This window comes from Prunus dulcis, chromosome 2 (assembly GCF_902201215.1).
Source record: "Prunus dulcis chromosome 2, ALMONDv2, whole genome shotgun sequence".
Classification (NCBI taxonomy): Eukaryota; Viridiplantae; Streptophyta; class Magnoliopsida; order Rosales; family Rosaceae; genus Prunus; species Prunus dulcis.
The window spans coordinates 21,307,254-21,327,018 of NC_047651.1; the positions used below are offsets into that span (position 1 = coordinate 21,307,254).

General features: G+C 37.6%; 4 protein-coding genes across 5 annotated transcripts; 3 read left to right on the forward strand and 1 right to left on the reverse strand.

Annotated features, from left to right (window-relative positions):
- Positions 1–1,078: 1,078 nt before the first annotated feature.
- LOC117617683 (2-oxoglutarate dehydrogenase, mitochondrial-like) lies at positions 1,079–6,078 on the forward strand. Its single transcript, XM_034347167.1, has 9 exons — positions 1,079–1,215; positions 1,533–3,168; positions 3,263–3,489; positions 3,580–3,912; positions 4,072–4,318; positions 4,429–4,557; positions 4,645–4,860; positions 5,126–5,249; positions 5,591–6,078. The coding sequence occupies exons 2-9, from the start codon at positions 1,618–1,620 to the stop codon at positions 5,827–5,829; spliced, it is 3,066 nt and encodes a 1,021-aa protein (XP_034203058.1). The 5' UTR covers positions 1,079–1,215; positions 1,533–1,617; the 3' UTR covers positions 5,830–6,078.
- A 2,122-nt stretch (positions 6,079–8,200) lies between these two features.
- LOC117619491 (WAT1-related protein At2g39510-like) lies at positions 8,201–10,625 on the forward strand. Of its 2 annotated transcripts, XM_034349462.1 has the most exons (7): positions 8,201–8,467; positions 8,601–8,663; positions 8,795–8,911; positions 9,004–9,241; positions 9,486–9,647; positions 9,758–9,909; positions 10,120–10,625. In XM_034349462.1, the coding sequence occupies exons 1-7, from the start codon at positions 8,268–8,270 to the stop codon at positions 10,229–10,231; spliced, it is 1,044 nt and encodes a 347-aa protein (XP_034205353.1). In that variant the 5' UTR covers positions 8,201–8,267; the 3' UTR covers positions 10,232–10,625. The 2 variants fall into 2 exon arrangements, with proteins under 2 accessions (XP_034205353.1, XP_034205354.1); XM_034349463.1 differs by lacking the exon at positions 8,601–8,663 and having other exon boundaries at positions 8,283–8,467.
- An 838-nt stretch (positions 10,626–11,463) lies between these two features.
- Positions 11,464–13,533, forward strand: LOC117619857 (WAT1-related protein At2g39510-like). Its single transcript, XM_034349907.1, has 7 exons — positions 11,464–11,858; positions 11,976–12,038; positions 12,121–12,237; positions 12,326–12,569; positions 12,655–12,819; positions 12,894–13,042; positions 13,140–13,533. The coding sequence occupies exons 1-7, from the start codon at positions 11,620–11,622 to the stop codon at positions 13,342–13,344; spliced, it is 1,182 nt and encodes a 393-aa protein (XP_034205798.1). The 5' UTR covers positions 11,464–11,619; the 3' UTR covers positions 13,345–13,533.
- A 352-nt stretch (positions 13,534–13,885) lies between these two features.
- LOC117620067 lies at positions 13,886–18,906 on the reverse strand. The gene is made up of 6 exons (XM_034350156.1): positions 18,717–18,906; positions 18,315–18,533; positions 14,749–16,158; positions 14,578–14,646; positions 14,277–14,475; positions 13,886–14,142 (listed from the first exon to the last, which is right to left on the reverse strand). Exons 2-6 carry the CDS (start codon positions 18,315–18,317, stop codon positions 14,072–14,074), a joined length of 1,752 nt encoding a protein of 583 aa, XP_034206047.1. The 5' UTR covers positions 18,318–18,533; positions 18,717–18,906; the 3' UTR covers positions 13,886–14,071.
- Positions 18,907–19,765: the final 859 nt, after the last annotated feature.

The following is a 19,765-nucleotide window of genomic DNA, read 5'->3' on the forward strand; positions in this document are numbered from 1 at the left end:
TAATAGATTGACTAGAATTTGACCCGTAAGTTTTATCGTGTGGGTTGCGAATAGTTCATTGGGTTGAATTGGAAATTTCCACCCCTACTTATAAGTTATAATACACCCAATGAACTGACGCAACAACCCGAAACCCAGTTGCTCTCGGATTTGGGTGAGATATGAGCAGATTTAGCGAAAAGTGCACATTGACAAGATGACTTTTCTTGCAGCAGAAGGGATCCTATATGAAATATGCCTCTTTTATGTGAGTGATTTAGAGAGGGCTAAAGAACACCACAGATAAAATATGCTTCACAAAGTTTTCTGATTTAAACATACCTTTATCAGAAAATAAGAACCAACCATTCATAGAAAAAGATGTTGCAAAGTATCGAATGGTGCAGCTCCTTTGTGTGAGCAACAAGGTTCTCCAATTTGACTTGTTTTTTCCTTGGGAGATTCACTATTATACTCAATATATGTATCCAAATTATAAAAAAAATCATACATGAAATAGACTTTAGAAACACACATAAAGCTCATTTACAATATAACAAAGAACTTTCGAAATTCCTATAAATTGCAAAACTGTCATTGATTTATTAAAACAAGCTCAACTCCAAAACCTCATTATTAAAAAAACCTAAAATTTTATAGGTCATCAAAGTAATTTAATAATCAAAATCAAATTTAATAGGGCCAGCTGTCATTTTTTGAATTTGTTTATAAAAATTAAATTGTGTAGAATTTATCTGTATCATTATTGTTAAAAATATGTATATAACTAAATATCTCTTTTTTCTTTATGAAAACCTCAAGTTTTGTCCCCCCGTGATGAGTTAAATAAAACAAACTGAGAAGTTCCGACAAAAAAATAAAATAAAATAAACTAAAAAGGAAACAAAGTGTTGAAGAAGTAGTTTGAAAAAGAAGCAAGCCAGATGAAGAAGGAAAAGAAAGATCTTGGGATTGATTTGGGCATACAATTTCCATAAATCAACATGATGTTTGGGCTTGGGCATGGATTTGGGCCTACTTTACCCGACCCATCCAAATTAAAATATTAAAATAATAAGGAAGTAAGATTTTTCGGTTCAGGCAATTAACCAAAAAGGAATACAATGTTGCACTCAGAAAGCTCAGAAAAGTCACCGTCGCTACCCAGCGATTAGGGTTCCCCTATTCTTTTCTTCCTTCTTTATCTCTCGTTTTCTCTTCCTCGGTCACTCTCAGGTATTCCCTAATCTCCGTCGATTTCAAGCCTTTATCTTTCGGGTTTTTTTTAATCTCGTTTCCTGTTGACCGAAACGAAACTTTTGTTTCTCAAAGCATTAGGTTCACGGAACAGTATCGTTTCTCTGTGGATCAAAATTGTCAGAATAGTTCTCATGCATCAGTTTTGTTAAAAAAATTTGGTTTCATTTTGAAAATAATCTTTGTGATCTCATTCAAGTTTGATAAACTCATATTCCAGTGTGTATGTATGAATGTATTAAAAGATATGATAATTGGTATGCTTATTTGATTTGTTTTTGGATTGGTCTGAACAGGGTTTTGATTGATGTTCTGAAGATTTGTGACGTAGAATTTTCTGTTGAATTGGATAAAATTGTGTGATAGATTGGGTTGCTAGCTATGACTTGGTTTAGAGCAGGGTCTAGCGTGGCAAAACTTGCCATTAGGAGAACTCTATCACACAGTGGATCATATGCAGGTAGGAGGCGGGTCCTTCCGTCACAAAATCGAGACTTTCACACCACTTTATATAAATCCAAGGCGCAATCTGCCCCAGTTCCACGCCCTGTACCTCTCTCTAGGCTTACTGATAGTTTCCTGGATGGAACCAGCAGTGTTTATTTGGAGGGGCTTCAGAGGGCTTGGGAAGCCGACCCCAATAGCGTTGATGAGTCATGGGACAATTTCTTTAGGAATTTTGTTGGTCAGGCCTCTACCTCGCCAGGAATTTCAGGCCAAACCATTCAAGAGAGTATGCGCTTGTTGTTGCTTGTGAGGGCATACCAGGTTAATGGTCACATGAAAGCTAAATTGGACCCCTTGGGTCTGGAAGAGAGAGAAATCCCTGATGATTTGGACCCTGCTCTATATGGGTTTACTGAGGCTGATCTTGATAGGGAGTTCTTTTTAGGGGTCTGGAGGATGGCTGGGTTTTTGTCTGAGAACCGTCCTGTCCAGACCCTTAGGTCCATACTGACCCGGCTTGAGCAGGCTTACTGTGGGACTATTGGGTATGAGTATATGCACATTGCCGATCGTAATAGATGTAACTGGTTGAGAGACAAGATTGAGACTCCAACACCAATGCAGTACAATAACAAGCGTCGTGAGGTTATTCTTGATAGGCTTATTTGGAGTACACAATTTGAGAACTTCTTGGCCACTAAGTGGACAGCAGCAAAGAGGTTTGGGCTTGAAGGTGGAGAAACTCTGATTCCAGGCATGAAAGAGATGTTTGATAGGGCAGCAGATCTCGGGGTTGAGAGCATAGTTATTGGAATGTCTCACAGAGGAAGACTGAATGTATTGGGTAATGTGGTTCGGAAGCCTTTGCGTCAGATATTTAGTGAATTCAGTGGTGGTACAAAGCCTGTGGATGAAGTTGGACTATACACAGGGACTGGTGATGTCAAGTATCACTTGGGAACCTCTTATGATCGACCCACTAGAGGTGGGAACAGAATTCATTTATCTTTGCTTGCTAATCCAAGCCACTTGGAAGCTGTAGACCCTGTTGTTGTTGGGAAAACTAGAGCAAAGCAATATTATTCAAGTGATCCGGACAGGACCAAGAATGTGGGTATCTTGATTCATGGAGATGGTAGCTTTGCTGGGCAAGGTGTGGTCTACGAGACTCTGCATCTAAGTGCTCTTCCTAACTACACAACTGGTGGGACTATACACATTGTGGTGAACAACCAAGTTGCCTTCACAACTGATCCAATGTCTGGAAGATCTTCACAGTATTGTACTGATGTTGCCAAAGCATTGAATGCCCCTATTTTCCATGTAAATGCTGATGACATGGAGGCAGTCGTTCATGTCTGTGAGCTTGCAGCTGAATGGCGCCAGACTTTTCATTCTGATGTTGTTGTTGATTTGGTGTGCTATCGTCGATTTGGGCATAATGAGATTGATGAGCCATCTTTCACGCAGCCCAAAATGTACAAGGTTAGACCATCTTTGCTAGTCATTAAAAATCAAGAATTTTTTTTATTTTTCTCATGATAAAATGTCAAAATCTCACTTTATTGGGGGTTTACAGGTTATCCGGAATCATCCCTCAGCTCTAACAATCTACCAGAACAAACTTCTAGAATCTGGACAAGTGACCAAAGAAGACATTGAAAGGATACAGAACAAGGTTAATTCAATTCTCAATGAAGAATTCTTGGCTAGCAAGGATTATGTTCCTCAAAGAAGGGACTGGCTTTCATCTCATTGGTCTGGATTTAAGTCACCTGAACAGATTTCCCGTATCCGGAATACTGGGTATAGCACTGTTTTTCTATCAGTTGCACCTGTTCTTCCTAATATTCGATTTGACTTAATTGTATTTTAATGAATTTATATCCTGTACAGGGTAAAACCAGAGATTTTGAAGAGTGTTGGCAAAGCAGTCACATCCCTCCCAGAAACTTTTAAGCCTCACAGAGCAGTAAAGAAGAATTATGAACAACGCGCACAAATGATTGAGACTGGTGAAGGAATTGATTGGGCAGTTGCTGAAGCACTTGCATTTGCTACACTACTAGTAGAAGGTAACCATGTTCGATTGAGCGGTCAGGATGTTGAAAGAGGTACATTTAGTCATCGGCACTCTGTAGTTCACGACCAGGAAACTGGGGAGAGGTATTGCCCTCTTGACCACATTATGGCTAACCAAGATGAGGAAATGTTTACAGTTAGCAACAGGTAATGAGTGATTACTTTTTATAGTGTTCCCTTTTGTAAGGTTGTAGGACTGCCAGACACCACATTATGACTTATTTGATATTGAATAGTACTTGGCTAAATTGGTGTTTTCGTTTTTAATTTTCCTTGTACAGAAGCTAATTGTGTTTGTATGTACAGCTCACTGTCTGAGTTTGGTGTTCTTGGATTTGAATTGGGTTACTCGATGGAGAGTCCGAATGCATTGGTAATCTGGGAAGCTCAATTTGGTGATTTTGCCAATGGAGCTCAAGTTATATTTGATCAGTTTTTGAGTAGTGGGGAGTCCAAATGGCTTCGTCAAACTGGGCTTGTTGTGCTGCTTCCTCATGGTTACGATGGCCAGGGCCCTGAACATTCTAGTGCACGACTGGAGCGATTTCTTCAGGTATTCTTTTGTCAAATATGGTTAATCCCTCCTCCCCCTTCTTCCCTTTTTCCACTTTAGACAACAGCAGTCTCTGACATGGATCCCCTTCTTAACTAATTTTATTACAGATGAGTGATGACAATCCTTTTGTCATACCTGAGATGGATCCTACACTTCGGAAGCAAATTCAGGAATGCAATTGGCAGGTTGTTAATGTGACAACTCCTGCCAACTACTTCCATGTTCTGCGTCGTCAGGTGACTTAAAAGCTATTTCGTTTATCAGCATTTTCCAGTATCTTAAAAAATTTATGCAGGTTCTAATGTTCTTGTCTCATTTCTCAGTTGCACAGGGAATTCCGTAAGCCCCTTATTGTGATGGCTCCTAAAAACCTGCTACGGCACAAGGAGTGCAAATCAAATTTATCCGAATTTGATGATGTGCAAGGCCACCCAGGTTTTGACAAGCAGGGGACCAGATTTAAGCGCCTCATCAAGGACCAGAATGACCACTCTGATCTGGAGGAGGGTATTAGACGGCTAGTTCTTTGCTCTGGCAAGGTATTAATATTCCTAGATTTCCTCCATAAATAAAAGCATGTTGTGTGGCTTCTTTGCATTATAATTTTACCGGTAAAGTAATTAATAGGCTTTTATTCGGCAGACCTTGGAGAATGAAAGAATTATGAATGGAACCTGACAGAAACAGATCAATAATACTTTGTTGACTTGTAGAGAATTATGACTTATATCATTTTATCTTACCCAAGTAACAAATAGTTAATTATATTTTCTGCGATTTATTCTTGGTTTTCCCTGCATGCAGCTTTATTATGAGCTTGACGAAGAGCGAAGAAAGGTTGAAGCAAAGGATGTCGCAATTTGTAGAGTGGAACAGCTTTGCCCCTTCCCATATGACCTTATCCAGAGAGAGCTGAAGCGATATCCAAGTATGTACCTTGAACTTGCCATTTAAAAAGCGAATAATATACATTATTTTATCTTTTTATAGGTGTATGTAAATTGGATTCCTGTATTGCATCTCAATACTTTGACCATAGGATAATGCTAGAGGTATAAAGAATTCCAATCATTATTAACTAACTGTGGCAGCATATGTAGTGGTGTCATATCAACGTGTGTGCAAGAAATTAGTTTGATACACAAGACGCCTACTTAGCTGCTACATTAGCATATAAATTAAATAAAACTATACAGTCCTGAGTTGATTTAGCATTTTCCTATTTTGCTGACGTCATGAGGTTGACAATTTCTAATTTTATTCCTTCAGATGCTGAGATAGTTTGGTGCCAGGAAGAGCCAATGAACATGGGTGCATACAGCTATATTGCACCCCGCCTTTGCTCTGCCATGAAGTCCCTGGGCAGAGGAACGATCGAAGACATCAAGTATGTTGGCCGTGCTCCATCAGCTGCCACAGCCACTGGTTTCTATCAGGTTCATGTGAAGGAACAAAACGAGATTGTGCACAAAGCAGTGCAGCCGGAGCCAATTGAGTATCACATCTGAAGCCCGTGCGTATTTATCCCAGACCAATGAATGACGTGTTTATAGATACTTACATAATACTACTATCTGAAATTTCCTATCCTGATTTTTTGTTGATACAAATGGTGGTTTTTCACCATGCAAGCCGAGCGGCGTCTCAAAGATTAAGATTTTTTTTCTCTCATGTGATGATGCACAAGTGTTTTTGAGAATAATGTCAAGATGCTTTATCATTAAATAACAGAAGGTTGGTTTGGCCATTCCGGATGATTTTTTTGGTTCAATTGTACTGCAATTCCCTGTTGTTATGGTTGAAGTATTTGATGAAGCATATGATTATATCAGTTCGGCACGTCTAAATGTGAGGAGAAAAACTTTCCTGCCTGTCCTCCTAACTGTACTTTTTGACTTTGAAATCTGTGCAGCATTTTTATCCCTAGACGCTAGTTGTTGTAGGTATCTGAGGATTAGCAACAATGTGTTAGGTTTTCATCATTTGGGAAAGATGCTGAACAAGAAGGGTTAGAATTTTTGTCAACTCTAAAGCATATTAGTACTTTGCATAGCATGTGCTTAATACAGGCAACCACTAGTGGAGTTGGCAAAGCATTTTAGTATCAATTAAAACTATATGCACCTATCATGTTGGTCCAATTTAATTATTTTATTTTAAATTTTGGGGAGGGAGAATGATTCGATAGCAAGAAACAGAAGGCAAAATTATTGCTTTAGCGTTTATCCATCTTCCAGGTAGTTCTTGACGAATCTTAAGCCAGTTTGTAGACTCTGAGCACCCATATTTTGGTTGTAACTTGTAAGTTTGCTTCAGGAACTAGTTTTGTTCCTTAATTGTGGATTAGATAAATGGAAGATAGAGATAAACCTCTAAATTAGAGCAAGATTTAATGCTGCATGACATGGGTTTTGATTAATTAAAAAAAAACACTTCAAAGTCAATTCAACTTTTTGAGTACAAGTAATTAGGAGAGGGAGCCTGGGGATTTCGAACCTCTATCCATATGAATGGAGGTGGAAGAGATCAACCAACTAAGCAAATCAATTCAACTTAAACCATGGGCAAGGACACATTGGTTCAAGTCATATATATATAATGATGTGGTTTTAATCAACATGCACACGGAAAATACAAATGTGGAAGTATGAGATGGATGGCATTTTCAGTTAATTAATTGCCCTAAAATAAGATAATTAAACTATGTCTCCCTCTCCCTTAACCTAGAGCCGCTAATTTCTTGCACTAGATCTAAATTCGGCTTGGCCATGAATGAAATTTCATTTTATAATTCCTACTCAAACTCTCAGTGGCAATTTCTCAATGAGAAGCATATATGTTAATTAGATTAGTGGACTTCCCCTGGACCTGTAGAATGTGAATCAGAACATATTATTATTATTATTATATAAGTTTAAAATGCGTTTTATAGTATCTTAAATCATATTTTTCTAAATTATTATCACTATATAAACCTTTTATTTTATAGTCACTGGTTCCAAAAAAAAAAAAAATTGTCTGTTAATTGCATATTTTATCTGATTCGGATAGTCTGTAGCTGTTTTCCATCTGCCCAAATTGATAATGAATGATAGTTTGATTGACATATTGTGCCCAATTTGTTTAAGACAAAAAAATATTCTCTAATTAAAGCATATATGCATGCAGATGATTATGAGCACATGACCCCTCTCTTACAACTTCTATATTTTCCACTGTATTTTATAAAATTGTGTTTTAAATATAAAAAAAAAGTATTATAAAACAACTACTAGAAGCAAATAATTGAATAAGATTTTGCTACCATGCATTAATTGATCATTGATCTGCATTGTATATAAAGTACATTTAGTCTCCCTTTTTTTCATTAATTTTCCCCTAAACTTATTATAATTTCATAGGGAAGGGAAAGATCCCATCATTGTAATTTGTAACTAAACAGTCTCCATTTATGGTTGGGTTGATCAAGAGAACCATGCAAATATAAGTACCCAAAACAGAAAATAAATGGTGAAATCAAATCAAATTATGCCATTTTCAGACCTCTTTTATTTTGGGTATTGCTCTCAAAGCCTTTTGAGATATGATGTAGTTAGGTACGTTTAAGCCAACCATTTGGTTGACATGTTTGGGTTAATCACTTGGAACAGTGATTTTATTACTTGTGAGTCAGATATGAATCATATGATGCATGATATTCGATGAGGAAAAGACTACTGGTTTTGATGCTTGGTTTGATGAAATGGGCTCACTTTACAGAATGGTATTTTAGCTCACCTTAGTGGAGTCCCCTGGAATATTCAAGATTGAGAGACGTACCCAAAGTTACTGCGCCTATAAAGTAAGTGCAGCTTCTTGTTCATTTTCCTCATCACTGATCAAGTAGCTGCTGGTTTTTTCACCATACTGAGAAATTAAGCAAGAGGCATAGTTTTAGAACAACAGTATGTCTAAGAGCTCTATGGCTCAGATGATCAATCGGGCCAAGCCGTTTGTGGCTGTCACTCTGATGCAATTTGGGTTTGCAGGAATGTCCATAATTTCAAAGTTTGCTCTCAACCGGGGGATGAGCCAACATGTATTGGTCGTGTACCGGCATGCTGTTGCCACTGTTTTTATAGCTCCTTTTGCCGTTGTATTTGATAGGTACTCTCTCTCTCTCTCTCTCTCTCTCTCTCTCTCTCTCTCTCTCTGTCTGCTTTTGTGTGTCTTGATTTTTTTTGTATTTGACATGTTGAGCAATGAAGAAACTAATCCACTGAAGTTGATGCTCTTGCAGGAAAGTAAGGCCAAAGATGACCTTCTCTGTTTTCACCAAGATTTTGTTACTTGGCCTATTAGAGTTAAGAACCGTGACCACTAAGCCACATATTTTCCAACTTATAAGCTTGAAAAGACTTGTTAATCATGCTGTTTTCATTTTTAAACATATTGGAATCGTGCTAATCAAGTTATGTCTACTCTCATTATCAGGCCCGTAATCGACCAGAACCTGTTCTATACCGGGATGAAGCTTACAACAGCAACTTTTACATCTGCCATGTGCAATGTTCTTCCTGCCTTTGCATTCATAATGGCTTGGATTTTCAGGTAAATATTATGTGGTTCACATATTCCTACGGTATTTCCCTTCCTTGCATGGTCAAGAAATGTGGAATTAATTAGTTTGACTGGTCTTTTAGGCTTGAGAATATTAATTTTAGAAGCCTGCATAGCCTGGCAAAGATATTGGGGACCATAGTGACTGTGGGAGGAGCTATGCTTATGACTCTAATTAATGGACCGATGCTGAATCTTCCTTGGACAAGAAGAAACATCCATCAAGAATCTAAAAGTGCCATAGATCATCAAGATCCCATAAAGGGTGCTGTAATGATTGGAGCTGGATGTTTCTGTTGGGCTGGTTTCGTCAATCTGCAAGTAAATCCCAAATCTTTTATGTAACTTGAGTAACAAGTAACAACTCACAGTTACATGTGTGGGTATATGTCCTTACCCCATAGCATTTGAACTGCAAGGAAATAGACTAATACACAATTATCACCTACACTGTCATCTTAATGAGGCACAATTGCTGGATTAAAATTGTCCAAACTTTTTTCTATTTTCCTATTTCAAAGAAAATTGATGAGTGCTGATTGTGGTAGAATTACTGCGTCTATAGGCAATTACGCTAAAGTCTTACCCCGCTGAGCTCTCCCTAGCAGCTTGGATATGCTTGATGGGCACGGTTCAAGGCACCGTGGTAGCCCTAGGTTTCGAATGGGATAACCCTGCAGCTTGGTCCATACACTGGGATTCTAAGTTGTTAGCTGCTGTTTACAGTGTAAGCAGATTTCAATTCAACCCCAAGCTTTCTGGTTAACAAGATTTATGCAGGCTATAAATAGATATCCTTTGCAAGTGTATTTACAGCATGAATATATTTTGGTGCAGGGAATAATATGTTCAGGTGTCGCGTATTACATTCAGGGATTGGTAATGAAGGAAAGGGGACCTGTTTTTGTGACTGCTTTTAGTCCTCTGAGCATGATTATTGTTGCTGTTATGAGCTCCTTCATGTTAGCTGAGATAATGTACTTGGGAAGGTTTGCATCAATGTCTCTCTATTAAATCCAAATTTAGGATCACCTTGGATTTAAGTAGTTTTTTATATAAAGACAAAAAAAAAAAAAAAAAAAATAGATGAAGAGCTTTTACTCAGTGGCAAAGTGCAGGAAAGAAATTTGTGTATCATGTAGATAACTCAAAAGATTTCTGCTGAAGGGCTAATGAGGCTTTTTTTCTTTTTTCTGCAGAGTAATTGGAGCAATGGTCATTGTGATTGGCCTCTATATGGTTCTATGGGGTAAAAGTAAGGATCGGATTCCATCTGAATCAGAAAAAGATTACTTGGTTCCACCGGTTTAACGAAAACTACATTCATGGAGAGGACAGTGACATCAGAGAAAAGATTTTTTGGCCACTGATGTTACTAAGCAAGAAGCTGATGTTACTGGCGAATTGTGAGTACAGTGGACCAGTCACTTAAAAAAAGAAGAGGAAATTTCTACTTTGAAAATCCCGTAACTGAAATCATAGTTTTAATATGGAACAGAGTGGTTGCTACTTGCTCCCTCCTTCTGCAGAAAGGTGTTTTGAATTGGGCATGGATGCTCTTCTTGGCACAATCTTTGTGTTGCATGGTTTGAGTTTTAATGTCATGAATTTTAATGCAGTACTTATATCACAAATCCAAATAATTGAATGCTTGAATCCAGTTAGGTCCATGTAAAGCTGGCATCTTGACACCAATATTACTGATTGATCAATTAAATCAATTTGCTCAATTTGCAATTACTTCTTTGTGAAATGATGCTTGTTTCCACACTGAAGTAAATTATAATGGCACTAATATGAATGCAATTGGGAATGATAGTGGTTAGTTGTTGCTTAATTTATACAATGATAAATGCAATTGTCAAGAAGTGATGAACAACTCAATTCCCAATTGGTATTTGCTTGCACTCTCCAACAAGCAAAGCACATAATCTATTAGTTGGCAAAATTTTGAGAGGCTAGTCCAACCCAATAGGGATTAAGGATAAATCTACGTATCATCACCTCGAAACGTCCATTAAATCTACACATGTTTCTTATTTACAAGTTAATAACTTTATCAAAGTGTATTTGTCTTGGTTCAAATCAAAACGGTCTGGGATGATCAGAATAAGAGTAGATCATGAGTAGTTAATCACATTACTAATCCTTTTGCTTGTGTTCATTAAAAACTTTTTATAGGAGGCTTAGTTGAAACCTGTCATTGTATGTGGGGGGGATAACAGGGTCGTTTTCATAGGGACTCATTTTCCAACAGCCTGCCTCTAATTAGCCTAATTATGTAATAATTCAGTTTTTTATCTGCTACAAATATATTCTTGCACAACTCTTTCATTGTCTGTGATATTAATACGTTTGAATAAACCCAACTAAAGCCCTGGCTCTTTTTTTTTTTTTTTTTCGCATTGCCATAAATTGCTCACTACATTAACTTTTCTCTGTCACCAACAACGTTTTTGATTGATGAAAGTGTGGCAAGGCCTATGGCTATCACTTTCCATGTTATGCAGAAAATGGGGTTTTTTTTTTTTTTTTTTTAAGAAATCATTTTTCGATTCACTGCATCGGTTTGAGTACTTGAATTTGAAAAGAAAGAAAAAATTGTTTAGAAGGTATGAGAAAGAAGCAAGGGGTGGTTGGAACTCTATAAAATGAAAGTGTTTTAGCCTCTACAACTTATATGCTCATAAGCTTTTTTCATGGCTTCATTAGAGAGGAAAAACATATTTAGAACAAAGTTTATTATGGAGTCATTAACTAACCTGATCCGCCGGGCAAAGCTGATTTTAGCTGTAGCTCTCTTGCAGGGTGCCTATGCAGGCCAGGCCATAATTGTTAGGATGGCTATGAACAAGGGAATGAGCCATTACATATTCTTAGTCTACCGAATGGCCTTTGCCACTGTTCTTATTGCTCCATTTGCTCTTATCTTGGATAGGTTTGTTCTCTTGATGTATATGCAGGGAAATTTTCTCTTTTCAAACAGTCTAGCAAGTTTTAAAGAAGATTAAGGAACTATCATAACTAATTACTAATTGTTAAGACTGATCACCAGGAAATCGAGGCCGAAGATGACATCCTCCATCCTTGTCAAGACAATGCTGCTCAGCCTTTTCGAGTAAGAATCTGAACCGTTAAGTTTAATTAAACTACTCTTTATGATCTTAATTGAACCCCATTTTCATTATCTATCTATACAGCCCTCTGCTTGACCAGAACCTATACTATATGGCAATGTCCTACTCTACAGCTACTTTCACATCTGCCATGTTCAATATTCTTCCCGCAATTGCATTTTTTATGGCCTGGATCTTTAGGTACAACTCCTTAGCCACTAAAACACAGAAAAAACACACTAGTAAGGCAAATAAAGTTTTTAACTTTGTTGTGGTGAGGGATTTGCAGGCTTGAGACAGTAAACATTAGGAAACTGCATAGCCAGGCAAAGGTTCTTGGGACTATAATCACAGTTGGAGGAGCTATAATATTGACACTAGCCAAAGGGCCTGCACTAAATTTGCCATGGACAAAGGGCAAAAATCAACATCATCATCAAATGCAAAGTGATTCAAACCACAAAGACATCACAAAGAGTGCTCTATTGAGTGCAGCAGCTTGCTTCTGCTGGTCTAGTTTCATCATTTTGCAAGTAAGAAACTCTCAAATGTTAGATGACATGCCTCTGTGTTACTGCATCAGTAAAAAGTATAATATGATGGTGAATTCTAATGCAGGCATTTACACTAAGATCATATCCTTGTAAGCTCTCCCTGGCAGCTCTTACATGTTTTTGGGGTCTGGTGGAAGGAGCAATCCTGGCCCTTGTAGTAGAATGGAGGGACAGTAATGCAGACTGGTCCATACACTTGGACATAAGACTTTTAGCAGCTTTTTATGGGGTATGAAATTTTTACTTCAGATAAAGAATGGTAAATATATACTCAGTCAGAGTCACAGATGTTTTTTCATGCAGGGTATACTCTCTGGGGTTGCTTATTACATTATGGGAATGGTAAATAAAGAAAAGGGCCCTGTTTTCTTTTCTGCTTTTAACCCATTAGGCACAGTAATTATTGCAATTCTGGGTTCCCTTGTTTTAGATGAGCACATGTACCTTGGGAGGTATGCTTTGATTTCTCTCATCTATGCCCAATATGCCTATGCATAATAGTTACAGCAGTAAAAATGGACTGACCCAATACCACTACATTGTTTGCAGTCTTATTGGAGCCATTGTCATCGTTGTTGGCCTATATCTGGTTCTGTGGGGCAAGACCAAAGACGAGCCTCCATCTCAATTATCAAAAACTCAGAGTCAACCAAACGATGAGCCTGTAACTACAAGTCAACAACAAATGATGCCAGAGGGAGGCCTGGATATAGAACCTGGAGGTGAACCAAAAACAAACATAATTGACAGCTAAAAGTTCCCAGTTCATTCGAGAAAACTATGGAATTATGGGAGATCATTAGAAATTTTTCACAAGGTTGATGTAAAAATATTTATGTTCTTTTTAAGTTCTCAACAAAAGGTGCACCATTATTCTTAAGTTGTGAATTGTGAATTTGGACATGAAATCTCATCTCATCCAACGAGGTGGAGGCCGACATTTTATCTAATCAATGGTAAGACAGCCAACATAAAACAATAGTTGGTGGCCTCCCAAGAGAGCTGCATCATTGATCAGCAGCCTGCAAATAATGATTGTTCGCAAATTTGAGCTCAAAATGGACTAATCTATATATCAGCAAGGATAAATCCCAACCATTCATGACATTCATGTCAAACATGATGCCCCTCGAGTTCTAAACGCGCCCAAATTGGTGTGTCACACTGGACATTTACTAGATGATCTGTAAGCCGATTCGACCATTGGGTTATACTATCCAGTCTCGATAACTATGGATGTTTGGTTCATAGATTTTCAGGGCGAAAAATCAACATGCATACAAAATTTTGTAAACTGTCCAACATCCAAAAATAATTAAACTTTCAATATGAACTATATCACATAGCCAAAATACCTGTAAAACATCCACCAGCTCCAATATTCAAATTTGCAGTCTATAATTTAGTAATTTACTATAAGCTTTTGTATGGTGCTATGCAACCCATCTACCCCCAAAAAGTTAATGAGGAAGATTCTCGCATCAAGATTGTATAGCAACTTCGTCTTTTCCATAGATACGCTGAAGTTCACGGGTGGCGGCTTGATATGATGCTGAAGAAAGGCAAAAAGAGGGAACCATATGAGAGCAATTTTCACAACATCAATAAACATAAATGGTAAGGCTATCACATTTCAAGTTTGTGTTAAAGAGGTCACTCCAAAAATCATCTAAAATTCTGCATCACCTTTCCAGATCCGGAAATTCTTCTGATTAATAGGAGACCCTGTCACAGTTTGAATGGCATCAAACAGCATCTCCTGAGGAGTGTTCTTCAGCTCTTGAACTACTGCATAGATGGTCTTTCCATTCTCAAAGTAGATGTGATTATTGGGATGCTTGGTCTTAGCACCAGCATGGCGTTCAAACTCATAAGCATTGAGAGACTGCATGATACAATCCAATTTGCCCGCTAAGTTATATATCTCAAATAAAAAAATTCATTACATCTTACTTCAAAGCAGCTGAATCAAACAAGAGATCATTACCTTTGAGTGATTGCAGTCATCACAGGAACATAGATACCCGGTCCCCTTTATGATTCCTTTGAGGTTTTTCTGCAGAAGATAACATATACAAGTCAAAACAAGGAAAAGTAATACAGAAAATTGAATCACCTGTCAACAAAATCAGAAAGATCAACAGATAGATAAGCTTACCTCCCGTGACCAGGAAACATACTTCACTGGAACCCCATCAAACATACCAGTGGACAATAAACTTTTGACATTTGAAGGGAAGTTGTTTGGAGGAGCTTTCCTAGCAGTCTTTGGCTCCTTAATTTTAGAAACAGTATCAGTTTTAGAATCAAGTTTGAGAGCATCATCTACATTTGGATCCATGTTTGACTGAATCGGGTCCTTCAGACCAGATTCTTCTGATTGCTCAGCTGTGTTTTGATTGTTCATCAACAAATCATAGCTGCTGATGATCCCGCCAGAAGGATTTGTGTCAGTTTCATGATGGAAACTTCCAAAAGATATGGTGGTCCTCTCATTCTTATTGTAATTGTGACTCATAGATACATTGCTTTCTCCTTTATGATAGGGAGGACCTATTGGCACAACATTCGAATCAGCCTTGTCATAGTTTGGGCCCATTGACATCATATTATCAGTCTGCTTATCATAGGTGGGAGCCATTGAGATGAAATTCTCATTTGCTTTACCATATGTTGCACCCATAGAAATAAAATTCTCATGTCCTTTGTGGTACGAGTTACCTAATGATATGAAACTGCTATCTCCCTTTTCATATGACTGACCCATTGATATAAAGTTGCCATCCTCCTTGTCAAAAGGCTGACCCATTGATAAGATACTATTATCTCCCTTGTTATAATTATGAGCCATTGATATGAAATTGCTATTGGCTTTACTGAAGGTATGACCCATTGAAATGAAATTATCATCTGCCTTGTTAAAGGAAGGTCCTATTGAGATTGCATTCTCTTCGCCAGTATTATAAGCCGAACCCAACGATATGGCGTTGTCATCACTCTTATTATAGGTGTTAGCCATTGACATTGTATTACTGTCTCCCTTACAGTAGGAGTGCCCCATAGATGCAGACACAACATCATCAGAGTCCCTAACTTCATTGACTTTAACTTTTCTGATTCCACCAAAATTGAGACATGATGAGGGATCTTCGATGGTGTGAGACATTGACAAACCCACTGATGGATCATTTCCATATTGATCCTCGAAACCCTTTCTTCCCAAATTCATATTTTCACTTCCAACAGATTGAATGTTCCTGTCACCTAGGTTGACTGTCCGTACTGGCTCAGATCCGAAAAGGCGATCAGTGAATTGTCCTGGAACTGACTGAAACCCTGAAGTGTTATCCCAAGGGGAAATAGCCAAATGTGGAACTCCTGAAACAGGCCTGCCATTAACAGCCTCCATTGCTTGCTTCTTGTTGTTGAAGAATTCCAGCCCATTGGAATCCATAAACCACCGGTTACCACGCTTTGATTCTATTCTGGAAGAATTATCATATCCCATCTCTCCATCAGTTAGACAGCTAGCATCTCTCGGAATCCAAAAACTTTTGGGTTGGAACGACTGCAAAAACATAAATACTTTTTAGATTACATGAGATAGAATGTTAAAATAAGAATGGTAGCCTAGAAAGAGGAAATGAGACGCAAAACACAGACATCTTCATTAAAATAATAGCACCCAGAAACAGAGGATAAATTTAAACGCAAGCGTGAGGATAAGCGGATCAATAGTACAGCACGACTTAATATTGAACTTGAAGGGCGATCAAAAGAAACCGTACATGATTCATAGTTTCCAAGAAAATAGGCACACACGATGCAGAAAGAGCTCATCTTTAAATAGTTTTGGACACCAGAGATAATATCCTAGACAAACAAATGAATATATCATTTCAAATATCAAGGAACTTCGCAAAATGGTATACTATGAAAAGTTCATTCTGTTTAGAAGAAATTGGCAACATTTGTTGCCAACACCTAGATCTTTGCCATAACAATGAAATTATTAATAAAGTTCCTTTGAAATCTGTCCAAATCAGTTATGCCCTGAAGCATTAAATCTTTCCCCGCATAATGAAAAAATGACTTGGAGAGAAATCATTTTTTTATGGAATGGAAAGAAAAAATTGCCTTAACAGTTTTCAACGTCAGAGTACAAGTTCCTAATATGCATGGTTTTTCAAACTACATTTGTACAATAATTATATTGCAAGAACAAAAAGCAATGACACGAAAAACAATAGGCTAAATTTGGCAAAAAGCAGAGCAAGTTGTTGCTAATTGTAGAGACTAGAGACTATTCTAAGGAAATTATTAGGCATTTATTCGCCTCATGGACCACCTTTACTTCACATCACTCCTCATTAGATCACGTTTTCCATCACCAACTTAAAGATCCAAAGCTTCCTGAGCTCGTAGGATCAAATACATCTAACCATACCTGTTTCTTCCCCAAGTGGACAAGTAATCTAATTTGTTAAGAAAAATGTACATGACCACCAAAATGTATAAATGTGCTTTGTCAATGATTAACATTTATTTCCAGCTGTGCTTAACGAGGAAATGAAACATTCCTATTAAAAAATTGTGGGATGAACATCAATAAATGCACAAATCCTATGTTACCTCCTTAATTTTGGGTGAATAATAAAAGATACTAGAATCTTAAAGTGAACAGAAAGGATCTAGCTCATTTCATGCTTGATGTTGATGCCACACTCTTTTCAATCTAGGTTATACAAGTTATTCTACAATGCAAAGTTGCAACAATTCTTAACTGATCACCGAAACTTGATGAAACCCCACTCAGGATCACCACAATGCTACAGTAACTAAGTGCTCTCCTTTACTTATACACAAAGATTCTTTCAATAATATCTGTTCAAAGATTTGACATCTTAGCTAACAGCTAAGAGAGCCTTGTGCTATTTCGACTGAGTAATAACCATTAACATATTCTAGGAAGAAAATAGATGCTCTTAGATAACAGATGTCTAGTTCTTTTTTCTCTCTCAACGGTGAATGTTGAGGTCCAGAATCACTGGATATAACCACTAAGCATCTGGCAAAGGGAAAATTGTAAGACAAACATGCTCATGCATGATATGTTACTCCCCACAAATATATATATAGCCATTCCTCTTTATCACTGCGAAATTTAGGTCGTTACCTCCCACTAACATTCCCACTTACCTTCACATGAGACTCCATTATGATACTTTAAATTGATTTATATGGATGCAAATTAGTAATTACTAAGGCAAGAAAGAAACTAAAAGATCATCATCAATCTCATCACCAGAAGTCAAGCATGTATACCAGATGCCATAAATCTATAGTACATAAAAAAAGATAACAGAATAAACACTCGACTTTCCATTTGACATATAGTCAAAATATAATCCTCTTTTTTTCTTTTCTTTTTTTTCATTTAAGAGAACATTCATATTCGAAAACAATTAAAACAAGATTAGGTTCCACTATAAGATTCATCTTCTCAAGGAACCAACACACACAGAAGCACCCATTTTCCAAACAACAAAAAAATCTTCGACGGACAAAGTATCGAAAATAGTAACAACCCCACAAAGAAAAACAAGCATTGATCAAAAGTCAGATACCTCTCAGGTGCAACAACATGAAAAACCCCAAAAAATAAAGCCAAGATGTCAATATGACATTTACAATAAAAAGCTTCAATCAGAGTTTCGAATGTACCATTTTTAACACAGGCTCACTGAGTCACCTCAGCATTAACTCAATGAACTCGCTCCCACACTGTCAACCTCAGCTTCTCCCACACTCCAATCTCGAACCGTTACTCTCTGTCAAACCCAAAGCACCTTATACGACGCCGCTTCGTCAATAAAATTCACTGATAAAACCAAAAAGCAATCCATGCAAGTCCAAACTCCAAGCTCAGAGCCTCTGCTTATACTGCAGAAACAAAACCCAGAAAAATTAAACTTCGATCGCAGCGAGTAGGCACAGAACGATACGGATAAAAAAAAAATACACAAAGCTAAAAACGATCAAATTGAATTTTCAATAACCTATACATACACATATAGATACATAATTATACATAAGCACGATAAACAGAGCAATGGGGACAGAAACCTAGAAATTGAGAAGAATGAGAGAGTGTTCGAAAAGAGTGCCTTCGCCGGTGGAATTTTCCCGCGCCGGAACACAGAAATTTCCTTCTTGTTTTTATTTTTTTATATGTTTTTGGAGAAATGAGAGAGAGAAGGACTGATATGAATATGATGAGTAAGACATGAAACTGAGCTTGGGTTTTTTTAACTATGGCAACAGATTGAGTAGGGAGCTCTGTACTGTTACATTTCTGAACCCTGTTATCTTAACCGTACACGTGGGCATCTTAGCTCATTGTGAATTAGTTGGCTTTAGAGGACAATCATGACCGTTGACAGCTTGCAATGTTTGGAAGCTTCGGAGATGGGAATGTGGTGGATCGCAGCTTAACTGCACGAGTAGAATAGCATACGTGTCGTGTTTCTATAGGCTTTCCCACATGTGCCTGTACGGATTCCAACTTGCAAAAGATTGATCGGGTGCATCGGTTTTACCGTGTGCCGCAAACGAGAGCAAATTCATTGGTCAGCTGCCGGTATTTCCACTACACCCTTATTTATGATGTTAGTTTGACCATTCCATTTAATATGTGCTAGGTGTTTGATTTCAACACCCAATTCATTTCATATTGGTAAATAAATTTTATATTTAATTTGTTAAGTTAAGGGATATTGAATTTGATAACTCGATTCCAGTTTTTTTATAAAAATATTTATAAATTTTTTTTTTTTGCCAAAAATGTAATAACTCAAAACAAAATATCTAAAAATAAGGATTAATTTATTCTACCAAAAAGACGATTTTGCCCTCGCATTATTTAATAGAAAAAAGTTGACTTTTTGACCGACAAGGAATTTGGCAATTCCGCTTACGCTGTTACGTAGAGCACGGCGAAACGAGTCCGTAGACACGGAGTAGACCCGAATCGGAGTTGTAACGAAGAAAATACGATCAAAATACCACAAAGGGCAAAACGGTAATTTGGATAAAAAGTCAGAATTTTATCTCTTTTCCCCTTTCTCTCTCCTCCCGTCTCACCCAGCCGCGCGACCCTCCTCCCTTCCCGTCAC

Excerpts from the sequence above, each read along its gene's own strand:
- LOC117617683 (XM_034347167.1), top strand. The coding sequence starts at position 1,618 with ATGACTTGGTTTAGAGCAGGGTCTAGCGTGGCAAAACTTGCCATTAGG. Across the intron at positions 3,913-4,071 it reads ATGTTTACAGTTAGCAACAG|CTCACTGTCTGAGTTTGGTG; the intron begins GTAATGAGTGAT and ends TTGTATGTACAG. Across the intron at positions 4,319-4,428 it reads GACTGGAGCGATTTCTTCAG|ATGAGTGATGACAATCCTTT; the intron begins GTATTCTTTTGT and ends ATTTTATTACAG.
- LOC117619491 (XM_034349462.1), top strand. The coding sequence starts at position 8,268 with ATGTCTAAGAGCTCTATGGCTCAGATGATCAATCGGGCCAAGCCGTTT. Across the intron at positions 8,664-8,794 it reads TTGTTACTTGGCCTATTAGA|GCCCGTAATCGACCAGAACC; the intron begins GTTAAGAACCGT and ends TCTCATTATCAG. Across the intron at positions 9,648-9,757 it reads TGTTAGCTGCTGTTTACAGT|GGAATAATATGTTCAGGTGT; the intron begins GTAAGCAGATTT and ends ATTTTGGTGCAG.
- LOC117619857 (XM_034349907.1), top strand. The coding sequence starts at position 11,620 with ATGGCTTCATTAGAGAGGAAAAACATATTTAGAACAAAGTTTATTATG. Across the intron at positions 11,859-11,975 it reads TTTGCTCTTATCTTGGATAG|GAAATCGAGGCCGAAGATGA; the intron begins GTTTGTTCTCTT and ends ACTGATCACCAG. Across the intron at positions 12,820-12,893 it reads TTTTAGCAGCTTTTTATGGG|GGTATACTCTCTGGGGTTGC; the intron begins GTATGAAATTTT and ends TTTTTCATGCAG.
- LOC117620067 (XM_034350156.1), bottom strand. Across the intron at positions 14,647-14,748 it reads ATGTTTCCTGGTCACGGGAG|AAAAACCTCAAAGGAATCAT; the intron begins GTAAGCTTATCT and ends TATCTTCTGCAG. Across the intron at positions 14,143-14,276 it reads GAATTTCCGGATCTGGAAAG|CATCATATCAAGCCGCCACC; the intron begins GTGATGCAGAAT and ends GCCTTTCTTCAG.